Source organism: Pteropus vampyrus, unplaced genomic scaffold (genome assembly GCF_000151845.1).
Source record: "Pteropus vampyrus isolate Shadow unplaced genomic scaffold, Pvam_2.0 Scaffold363, whole genome shotgun sequence".
Taxonomy (NCBI): Eukaryota; Metazoa; Chordata; class Mammalia; order Chiroptera; family Pteropodidae; genus Pteropus; species Pteropus vampyrus.
In genome coordinates, this window is record NW_011889144.1 from 1087647 (window position 1) to 1099601 (window position 11955).

The 11955-nt window shown below is 49.0% G+C and overlaps 1 protein-coding gene and 1 non-coding gene across 2 annotated transcripts in view; both read left to right on the forward strand.

Annotated features, from left to right (window-relative positions):
• The first annotated feature begins 92 nt into the window (after positions 1-92).
• Positions 93-166, forward strand: TRNAA-GGC. Its single transcript has one exon. It is a non-coding gene; the product is annotated as a tRNA-Ala (tRNA).
• A 1635-nt stretch (positions 167-1801) lies between these two features.
• Positions 1802-11955, forward strand: part of F10 (coagulation factor X) — a 37391-nt gene continuing 27237 nt past the window's right edge. Inside the window, exons 1-4 of the mRNA XM_011379543.1 lie at positions 1802-1815; positions 2016-2215; positions 2590-2648; positions 5561-5755. Of these exons, the coding sequence (XP_011377845.1) occupies positions 1802-1815; positions 2016-2215; positions 2590-2648; positions 5561-5755 (468 nt within the window). The remainder of the gene's footprint in view (positions 1816-2015; positions 2216-2589; positions 2649-5560; positions 5756-11955) is intronic.

The window sequence follows — 11955 nt, forward strand, 5'->3', positions numbered from 1 at the left end:
TGTAAACATAAAATAGAGATTCTCTTTAAGAAAGCAAATTGTTAAAATTAATCAAGAAGAAATAGTTTCTCAAAAAACTAAGAATTGGGGGTGGCTCCATAGTGTAATGGTTAGCACATCTGCTTGGCACACAGAAGGTCCTGGGTTCGCGCCCCAGGTGGAGCCAAGGACCAGGCCTCTGGTGCGCCAGGCTCCAGGTACACACCGTGAGTGTGTGGGAGGAGACATCCTGCCTTCAGAGATCCAGTTCTTAAGGGGAAACGGCAACATCCATGGAGCAGGGGGCGGAATTAAAGAGGGGAAAAAAACGTAAAAACTAAGAATTGATCTACCATATGATCCAGCAGTCCCTCTACTGGATATTTACCCCAAAGAATTGAAAACTCATATCTGAAAAGATATTTGCACACCGATATTCATAGCAGCATTATTCATGGTGGCCAGGACATGGAAGCAACCAAATTGTCCTATATAATTGTCCTATGATAGATGATTGGATAAAGAAGCTGTGGCACATATATACAATGGAATATTACTCAGCCATAAGAAGAGATGACATATTGCCATTTGTGACAACATGGATAGACCTCAATATAACCATGCTAAACGTGAAAATCACATGATATCACTTATATATGGGATATAAACCTAAAAGCAACAAACAGGACAAACACAGAGACTCGTGGACATGGACAATAGACTAGTGGTTACCAGAAGGCAGGGGTGGGGGGGAGGGGAGGTAGACAAGGTAAAAGGGGTCAAATATGTGGTGACATTAAAGAATTAAAAATAAATGAATTTTAAAAGATTTTTTTAATCCAAAGGAATTTTAAAAATAAAGAAGAAATTTAAAAAGAAGAAATAAAATACTTAGGTTGATGAATAATAAAGAAATTGATTTTCGGTTAAAAAAAAAAACAAAACAGATACCAGGCTCAGACGCTTTTATAGGTTTAGTCATACCTTTAAGGAGGAAAATCCAAAGAAAGACAAGGACGAAGATGTCCCCAGAAAGGGCTATGGCTGGGAGGAGCAGTCAAATGCAAAAGTCTCTTCTCCCCCTTCCTCCTCCACAAATAAATGCCTATATAATTAAATTCCTAAACAATTGAGCAGTTATCGATGGTAATGATTAAAAATTTCAGAGATGATCAATAAAACATGATCTCTCCTAAGAACTAATTTTTCCGTTTGGGGTATAGGGCTGGGATCCTTCTAGAAATGAGCAGTGCTGGTATCCCCACTTTCCACTCATTCACAGAAAAGATATGATTTCCAGAGGATCGAGCCCAGGACCTCTGGAAGCTGGACACCCATGTGAGCCTTGCCAAGGTTACTGAGCATCCCAGTGGGTCTAAGATGGTCCCAATTTCAGCAAGGAAAGTCTGGCATCCTGAGAAAACCTTCCCTGTTCAGCAGCCCAAGATAAGTGTTCGCCCTAGCTGTGCCTCAGGCCCAGAGGGACAAGACCTGGATGCCAGAAACACAGGGGATGCCACCTACAAATGAAATAAAGTGGCGGCCTCAGCTAGGAGCAGATGTTCCTTGTCCTGGTGCTTCTCCTAAGAAACCAGGCCCCAGCAGTCTCCTCTGCGGCTCTCTTCAAAACATTAACGTTCACACTCAAAATGTGCACTCCTCTCACCAGTATTATCGTGGGCTATGGTTTTTCACCTGCAGTTTAGTTCTGTTTTCCCATCTTGCAGTCATAAGTCCTAAGGGATTCATCTTGCAGTCATAAGTCCTAAGGGATTAGAGTCCCTTAGGATTAAGTCCTAAGGGACTCTAAATTGCATTTGAGATGCATACAGATAGGTAAAACTCTCTAATTTTAAAGATGTGGTCTCCCTCAGCCTAGGTGGCCCAGGAGCTGCCACTTCCCCTTCCTCCCCGCAAACACCTACGGTTCAGAAAAGGAACCTCTGCTTCAAAGACTCGGCCATGTTCTGCCTGGATTCCTGGACCTGGCTTCTTGGACATAGGCACTGTCTTTCTGTCTCTGATTTCCCCTTTAGCACGTCATTTGGCACGGTGTTTGGGAAGCAAGGTTTCCCTCCCCCATCCCTCTGGGCCTTAGAGGCTGAAAACTTTGCCCGCCTCCCTGACTGGAATGTCAACAGACCAGTGACACTGCGGGACCTCACCATGGTTCCCCAGCCTTGTGAGCTGTCCCTCCTGTGCTTTCTGCTGGGCCTGCAGGGGTCTCTGACTACAGGTATGTTGGCGGGGTGGTTCTCTCTAAACCCCATGAGGAGGGCCTCCCAGCTTGGCAGCCAGGCCTCCCAAACCTCGCCTTCTTTTCTGTTCACCGTCATGGACATCCGTTTTCAGGGGACCTTCCGGTTTACCAGGAGCATTTGCTGGCTCCGATGTGATCTGTTTTCCTTCCAAAAAGCAAACAGTGCCCAGGCACTTGCCGGGCATTGGAGGAAAGACTGCTGTTGACAGCACAGGCTTTGGCAGAATTATTTTTCAAAGACTTTCAGAGCAGACCCAACCTGCGTAGTTGGACAAGAGCACAGAATGCGGGGCTTAAGGGTGTGGGGTGGCGGTGTGCCTCTCTCTCACTCTGTTCTCCCGGACTTCTAGTTAGCCAGTGCCAGGAATGGCATGGGGACATTGAGCTGCGCTGCTCCACCACCATGGCTGTGAGCATGGCCACCCTCCCCTCCCCCACCCCTCAAGTGCCTGAGTGGGGAAACAGAGGGACGCACTTTACAAGCAAGCCTCATTGTGATTTTCCAGTATCGAGTAGCAGCTGTGGTGGAAACAAGGTACCGACACTGTCCTCTAAAATCCAGGTCATGTCGTCCTTCAAGTCCCACCTGGGATCTGAGGGGTGGCGTCACCCGCCCTGCTGACTACAGGTGCCCAAAGGAGAGCATTTCCTGCTCCAGGGAAAGTCAGTGCTGCCTATTGTCTTAGGGGAGGAAAACAGTGATAGATTGCAGGTGACTTTCATTATCTTTCTGGTTCTAGTGCGTCTTTTCTAAATTTTTTGCAATAATCGCATGTTGCTTTATTATCAGAGTTGCCCCTGGTTTCCTGAGAGCTTTGTAGTGCAAATTTGCCATCCTCACTGGCAGATGATTCAGCTCTGGTTAGCAAATGGCCTTTTTATGGTCTTTAGTCTCGGGTCTCCTCCCCACATGAGCTCCCCAACCGCCTTCCTTCCCAGAAATCTCCAGTCTTTGATTTTCTCTCAACTTCTTTCAAACCAGATGGATTGATTCCCCAGAATACAGACAGGTGAAACTCTCTAATTTTAAAGAAGATGTGGTCTCTCTCAGCCTGGGCGGCCTGGGAGCCGCCATGTCCCCTTCCTGCCTGCTCTCCTCATACTTTATAACCTTCCCCTCTGTCCTGGAGGACCCTCTGGCTCACTCACCAGCAGCTTCTGGTGAACAGAGGGACACAGCACAGATAGCCTGCCATTTTTTCAGGAAGCCTCAGCCTCTTCATAGCCAGTCTCTGTCTCATGTCTCCTCCGGGACTGTTTCCACACTTCGCTCCATTCTTAACTTCCTCTTCTCACCCCACATACACCCTGCTCACTGCTAGAACTGCTCACTGCACCATCCCCGACAGCACCGTCACAGGCAATGGGACAGCACCAGGGCTCTGAGGGCTTTCCTGGCCCCTTTCACGCCCTTGACTTCAGCCTCTGCATAATTGTCATCAACTTCAACGTCCTTGCCTCCATCACCAAGCCCTCTCCTGGGGTTCGGTCCCCATGTCTGCCTGGGTGTCTGAAAGAATCCTCAAATTTAAGGTGTTCAAACTGGTCCCATCACCCCTACCCTGAGTGGTTTTGGGTGAGTTCTAAGCCTCACTTACCTCCCTTCCTCCTAAGCAAAAGCAGGGACACCAGCTATCTGCAAGTAACTACGGGGGTCACTGTGAGAGCCCGGAGGAGGCACGGAGCTGCCCAGCTCCCATGACAGCAGGCGAGCACTCAGGAAGGGCCCGGAGGAAGTTGTAGCTCCTTAGTTCAGCTGGCGTCACCAGGGAGGAGAGAAAAGGGGCAGATACGGAAGGCGGCAGCAGCAGAGTTGGCTGCGAGGGGGCAGATGTCTCGGAGAATCTTGGCTTAGGAGGCAAGCAGGGCTGCTCACCAAGACGGGTGCCTCTGACAAGAAGAGCAGGCACGGCGGGGGCGGAGAGGATGGAGGTGGACCTACATGTGCTGTCAGCGAATGTGGGTTATTCGGTCTACATGGAAGTTGGACACAGAGATCTGGGGTTCAGAGACACTTCTAGGTAGAAATAAATGTTGTGGATTCTGGTTTTGGAAGGAGAGCTGAAGCGGAAATGGAGTGAGGTGGCTCGGAGAGTGTTTAGAGCAGAAAGGCCAAAACTAGAAGGATACTCAATGCCGGCAGCAAAGGAGGCTGGAGCGGGTGAGAAGACATGTGGGAGGAGGACCCGGGGGAAGCCAGGCCTCGGCAGTCAGGGGAATGCATTGTTGAGAAGTAGAGCGATGAGCAGGTCTCCTGCCACCAAGAAAGGTCCATGAGGAGCCCATGGGAGTCATGGCAGCTTTTGCGTATCATGGGTTTAAGAGTCCATGGAAGAACCTTGGTGGAAGGTGAAGAATTTTCCTGCAAGAGTATGATCTCAAAGGGAAAGAGCGAGGTTGGTGGCAAAGCATAGAAAGAGTTTGAGTGAGTTAGTTGGGAGGAGAGAACTGACCACACTGGGAAGTAACATGAGTTCCAAAGAGCTGGGAAGAACAACCCCAATGTGCAGCAAATGAGACTGTTGGGCTTTAAATGGAGACAAGGAATGTCTGGACCCTCTCCACCTGCCACCCTCAGTGAGGCCACCCTCAGCTCTTCCCAAGTCATCACAGCAACCCTTGCCTCTCCCCACCTCACCCCCACCCAAGCCGAGCCTCTCGCCGCTGCCTGACCTCTCTCAAATGCACATCCCAGAGGGCCCCCTTCCACCGTACTACCCTCCAGCACACTCATTCAACTCTTGATGAAATGTTCTAGGTTCCAGGGACATAGAAGATGCGTATTTTGATTATAGAAGTTACACACTTTGTACACACTTTTGGAACAGAATAGCTGTTAACTCCCAAAGTTAATTTTTTATGTACACCTTTCAATAAATTACTTTACTTACATGTACATTTTTGTTTACAAAAAAGTGTTATACAGCAGATATTGTTTTATTATCTTATTTTTTCACTGATTATCACATCTTCTTAAGCATTTTGTTTCCTGGCCGCATGGGACACCATCATCTGGTCATTTCGGATGATTATTAACAATAGCTTTCCTAATAGCTAGGTTTTCGTGCAGTCCTCCTTAGGATAAATTTCTAGAAGTAAAGTGACCAGGTCAAAAGGTATGAGTGTGTTAAATTATAATTTAATGAACATACTGCTATATTTTTGTACATAAAGTTTGTGTGGTTTTTCATCGCCAACCAGCCATAAGAAATCACTCCTATTTCAAATTCAGTCAGGCCTGTCGATAGGAACCCTTTGACTCCTATTGCTGAGGGGGATGAGACCAGTGTGGATGGTTTCTGTGCCATCTTGGAATGACAGGTTGTGAATGCTTCATGGAACTCCCATTTCTCAGTCTTCATTACCCAGAAGGAAGCCCAAGGGGTCTTGCACAGGCAAAGGCGTGCCAACTGGCTCCTGGAGGAGCTGAGGGCGGGCTCTCTGGAGAGAGAGTGCAGGGAGGAGCAGTGCTCCTTTGAGGAAGCCAGAGAGATCTTCAAGAACGATGAGACGCTGGTGAGTTCACCTTCCATGGGGCGCCCTCTGCACCACCCACTGTGTAGGTCAGTGTGCCGAGTCTTCAGGAAGGGCACTCTGGGACAGCAGGGGTAGCACCTGTGTCTTAGAAGCGATGTCTCTCTACCTCTGTGGTTGTGAGAGCCGCATGCACAAACGAACACACAGGTCGCTTCAGTGGGCAGAGCTCTTCACTGTCTGGGACGCTTTCTCCAATGAATGACTTCACTTTCCTTCGTCAGAGCTCCTACAATGCTCCATACCACCTCCCATTTCCAGGCACATCCTCCTCTCTGCCACACCACGCGTCCTAAATTTTGCATCAGAAAATATAGTTTCAAAAGCACACTCGATGTGTCCTTTGCCTTCCCAAGGAATGTTCCCCCAGTCCCCGAAAACTGCACCTGTTTCACAAGGGTGCTGCTATCAGAACAGATGTCTGACACACTGGCCTGGGTGAGCCGCTCACCATTGGCACTGCCCATAGGCACCTTTTGAGGGAAACTCGTGTGAGGAAACGCTTAGGAAACCACTGCTTTCTCCACCTGCCCTTGAGCCCTATGGATAGAGTGGCCTTCATTTCTGTTTTCATTTTCTAAAAGAGGCATAATTAAGTGTATCACATCCCTTGGAATACTTCAACAGGAGTGTGGTCAGGTTACAATGAGACAAGACCACACCTCACACTCACCTCACAAGCACAGGATGCTTCACTTCATACTCACAGGGCGTATGGCTCACAGTCACAGGACACCTCATGCCCAATGGGAAGTAGGGCTGTCTGAGACAGAGGCTAACATGACACTTTCCATGCAAGTTGAGAATGGTCATACTTTGTAGCTGTGTACCAGGTAGTTTTTCAAAGCAGTTTCAACAGTTCTCATCTTGTTTTATTTTCACAGCAACCCCGTGAGTTAAAGTTCAGTTGACCAAAATGTTCTTCCAGAATCAATTTTATTGATGGAAACCTTTGCAGTTCACAGTACACCTTTACATGCCTTTATATCCCTTACTAACCTTCTCCTCATGTCAGCCCATCTGCATGAATGATCACTCATCATCCAAGGAACAAAAGAGGGCTTAGAGAGCATATGTGTCTGTCCCAGGTTCACAACCCAGAGGTGGCAGAGTTGGGGCTGAAATTAGGATATTTTGACTTGGGAGAAGGAAATTCATGACCTCCGGTGGCCTTAACAGTCTGGGATCGGGTGGTGGTGGGGTATTAGGAAAAACCTTCCTCCCCCAGATGAGCCCACCTCATCTTCAGAGGGAAGTCTCGCTTCCAGAGCCCATTGTAAAAGGCCCCAGGCCAGAAACCCCTGCCCCACCCCTGCCCACCCCAGTTCATCAGTTTATTCCATGGATACTGCAAACGTTTGCTCCTGGTGAACGTATGTCTCACGCGGCTTCCTCTTTGTTCCCTCAGAAGCAGTTCTGGATGTCTTACAAAGGTGAGTAGGTAAACGGCCCATTTATATCCCACCCAACAGCCCTTCTCCTCAGCATTACTGACACTGACTTACTCTACAGATGGGGACCAATGCAGCTCAAATCCATGCAAGAATGGAGGCTCCTGTGAAGACCATTTACAGTCTTACATCTGCTTCTGCCCTGACAATTTTGAGGGCCGGAACTGTGAGACAAGTAAGGTGCTTGCAGACAGGGTCCCCGGGAGGTTGATGGGCAAGGCCTGGTCAGGCATGAGGCTGAGCCTCAGTCCCAGTGGGAAGTTGGTCTAGGTAACCTTGAAGGCCCCTGCCAACCTGAAAGTCTTGAATCTGGGGTGCTAAGGTGACAGTTCTCAAACTTGATTGCCCCCTGATGCCTTCTGAGAAATATAAAACCCTTGAGCTCCCAGCATTGGGAAATTCTATGAGAATATACCGGTGAAAGTCACTACACCACCACCCAGCTTCCGTATGCCCCACTAGACAGGACAGTTGGATAAACTTGACCTTCCCTACTTGCTATTACAAAGGTACAAGTTTGGGGTTTTTTACCTTCCATATATTAAAATGTTGCAAAGTTCAAAGCTCCTTCGTATCATCCTCAGGTTCATTAATTTGCCGGAAGGACTCACAGAACTCACTGAAAGCTGATATACTCACAGTTACTATTTATTATAGCAAAATGATACACATTGAAATCAGCAAAGGGACCAAGTGGGAGCTTCTAGTTATCCCTTCCCTGGGCAGTCGGATGGACGGTCTTTTGATCTCCAAGATGACGTGTGACAAGACGTATGGAGTATCACCAACCCAGAAAGCACACCTGAGCCTCGGTGCCCAGAGATTTTATTGGGGCTCAGTCACGCAGACATGGCTGACCACCCACGTGGCTTACCTCGGTCTCCAGACCCTGCAGAGGTTGAGCTGATACCGTATGGCCCAAGGCCCCACAGAAATCACATTGTTAGGCCAGCCAGTGTGACCCAAGGCTCCCAGGGAAACAACACTCTTTTCAGGCAGATTAAATTAAAAGCATCCAACTTAATATAGTGTAGACTTAATATACTATGAGCTGAGGGCAAAGACCAGTCCTCTCTTAGGGCAAGGTTAATCCTTTCTCACATTCTGATGCTGAATGAGCTCTTTTGGGCCACAGTCAACTTCTGATCTAAGCAGAACAGAGACCAGATAGAGTAAAGACTTAGGAAAGAGGCTTCCTGCCAGTTATCTGAGGCTAGAGAGCCTCCGTGCTTTTTCCCAGCCTTTGATGCTCAGCAGCCCTGGTGTAAATTCACTTCCAGGATTGGCCTTCCCACTGGGGGTCATGGACTTATACAGCAAACCAATCCTGTTTCCCACACCAAAGCGCTGTCTTTTAGTCAGCTTGAAGGTTCCTTGTCTCTATCTGTCCAAATCAGTGGTTAGCCTAGACCAAGTCATGGAGCACCGGAGCCTGACTGTAGAGCAGTCTCATCTCCCTGGCCTCTCAGTGGCAGGTCTCTGATTGAGCTGGACTTTTCTACTGCCCCCCAGGGAACTTTTGCTTTCCCACGGCCATCCTCAGCTCCCCACCAGCTACTGGGAGGGGTAATAGTATGGAAGCCACTGCATGCTGTCTGGCCCTGTGTCCCGACTGGCTAGGCTGTTCAGACATGGCCGAGCACCCAAAAACCAGGTCCTGCCTTTCTGGATCAATCTGCAGAGTGGGGTGGTGCCAGGCCCAGACTCTGTAGTTGGCAGCTGAGTGCCACCTTTATGCAGAACAGTGGCCCTGGCCCAGGGAGGGGTGGCCACGAAGCTCACTCTCCTTGACCAGCAGAGGCCCCTCTCAGGCTGTCTCCTTCTGTCCTCAGACAAGAATAACCAGCTGATCTGTGAGAATGAGAACGGAGGCTGTGAGCAGTACTGTAGCAACCATGTGGAGGCCAAGCGCTCCTGCTGGTGTCACAAGGGGTACACACTCCAGGCTGACGAGGTGTCCTGTGCACCCACAGGTAACAGGTTCTCGGGGACCTGCTCCAGGGGCTGTGTGCCGTTTCACTTCCGGATGAGCATTTACTAATTCCTGCCATGCCACAGGTTTCCTTCTTGGCTAGAAAATGAGAAGGGGTGGCAATTAACTGAGCATCTATTACATGCCGACCACTACATGTTCAGAAGCAGGGAGGAGACTGAGGGCAGAGGCGGCTTCCCCGCCAAGAGCAGGGCAGGGGACCAGTGGGTAAGACAGAGCCTGGGGCAGCTCCCTGGTCTGGCCTCAGGCCCCATGCCCATTCTAGGTGGGCCCAGAAGAGCAGCACGAGGCTTCCACATCCAGTTCCCTTTGCCAGGAATTTACCCTGCCACACTCAGTGTCTATATTGACCATAGCTTTCTGGATTCAAAACCTTTTTTTTTTTTTTTGCAAACACTTTTAGAAAAATGGAAAATTTCTCCAAACCAACCTCAAACTAATGGGGCTGCAATTCCAAAGGCTGGGGCACCCAAAACCCTGTGCCTCTTCAGGAGTAAATATACCCAGCCAGGTCAAAACATCCTGAAATTCAGTTACCACCTCTGAATGCTTTCTTTTTCTGGCCCAAGGACTTTGTTGGAGCAGACGAAAAACCAAGAGTGGGGTTAAAATAGCAGCACAATTGTCTTGAGAGGCCAGTAAACCTTTAGATGGAATAGCATTCCTCTTCAGGAAATTAAGCAGCACTTCTTCCCCCTGGAAAAATGAGCAGAACCCAGTTTCAAGAAGTTGGGTCCTCTGCTCCTGCAAAACCAGCCCCTGCCCCATCTACTCACCCAGCAGCTCCCACAGGTGCTTCCTTACACCCCGAGGCCTCCCACAGCCCAGAGCAAGAACCAGAGGCAGAGCCACCACCTGCAAGGCTCAGAGCCCTCTTCTCATTAATTGTCCACGTGTCATAAATCCCCACGTCTTGCTGACTTTTGTTTTATACAGTTGACTATCCATGTGGAAAAATTCCTGTTCTGGAAAAAAGAAATGACAGCCAACCCCAAGGCCGAATTATAGGTGGCAAGGTGTGCCCCAAAGGGGAATGTCCCTGGCAGGTAAGGCTTCAGGGCCCCAGGGTCACTCATGACCTCAAAGGGAAAGTGGGCAGGTCAGCCACAGGACACCCCAGGCCCCAAGTCACCGCTGCTCATGGCAGTGCTTCAGTGGATTCCTCTTCATTCTGAAGGCCTGTTGTAGACAACAGCCTCCATTCATCTCAGATTTCAGTGCTCCCAGCAGCACTTCCGTCTGCTTACTTGTCTTCCTCACACTGCTTTTTCACAGACTGTTAATCTTACTCCTTTTTTACAGATGAGGCAGGATTTGGACCCAGCTCTGTCACTGTCAAGGTTCCATCTACTATCTGCCTCTGGAAGCTTTTTTTTTTTTTTGTATGCCAGATATTATGGTTTGTTTTTGTTTTTTTTAATTACTATCCCCCTACTCAGGCTCCCCTCTGGCAACCATCAGCTTGTTCTCTATATCTATGGGTTTGTTTCTGTTTTGTTTATTCATTTATTCGTTTATTTTGTTTTTCTTAGATTCCACATATCAGTGAGATCATACAGTATGATCCTTGATCCGTAAAAAAGTCCTCCCACAGGCCAGGAGTCTGTCCCTTACATGTGGCCAGGTCTGTGGGCCGTAGCTCCTCCATGAAGCCTCTCTTCCAGGCTGCCTATGAGCCTGGTCCTGGTTGGAAATGCAGAGTCTCAGGCCCCTGGACCCAGTGGGTCAGCATCTGTACTTCACAAGAGCCCGGGGGTGTATGCACACTCAAGTGTGAGAGACCTGCAAACTCAGGTCTGAGCCCGAATCACTGACTCCTGTCTAACCCTTCATTCCGGGACACCCCAAGTCGAACAGTTAAGAATTTTTAGAAATAAAAGTATGAGAACCTTGAAAGGGAAATTGGAGAATTGCGGTCATCCTTAGTCTGACCCTGGGCTCAGGGCAGCTGCAATTCTCTCGTGCAGTGGCCATCTGACCCCTTCCAGACTGGACTCAGAAAAAGTTATACTTCTTGCTGATCCGGCAGCTCTGCTCCCACCCAGCCTCCCCCTTCTCCCCCCGCAACCTCCCACAGCAGTTGGGGCCTGGGTGGTGACTTTGCAATTCAGAGCCCTCTTCTAAGCTTTGTGGAACCCCAGTTTTTGGTGTTCAGAGAATAATCAGAGCTAGATACATCCAAATAGGACAGATGTGTTCACCAGAGTCCACCACAACTGGGTGGCAAAGTCTCTCTGAGGTAGAGGCATGGCTGGTGGGCATGGGTTCCTGTACATTTACAGGGGATCCACTCAGGTGGATTTGCTGGGGGCAACTGCGGCAGCACGGCCTCCCAGAGCACACTCCCTGGTCCCAGGATTTCAGAAACCATCCTATAAATGCAGCCCATCCCCAAGGATGCAGGGGAAAGGTGAATCTCCAAGGAAGGGTACCCTAAGAATAATAATGTGATTTTCCAATTGTGCTGTGCCCTTGTCAGGTTGCTCTGAAGCTGAACGGGGTGCTGTTGTGTGGGGGTACCCTGATCGACACCACCTGGGTGGTCTCCGCAGCCCACTGTTTCGACAGATTCAAGAGTTTTAAGAATCTGACAGCAGTAGTGGGTAGGTTTCATTCTTCCTTCCTTCTGATGAGAGAACGGTTCTTGTGTGATAACAACTCGGAGCTGAGATTCAAGGCATTGAACACCAAGCTCCACCCAGATGAACTTCTCCAAAAAGAGATGTGGGCAGCATCTC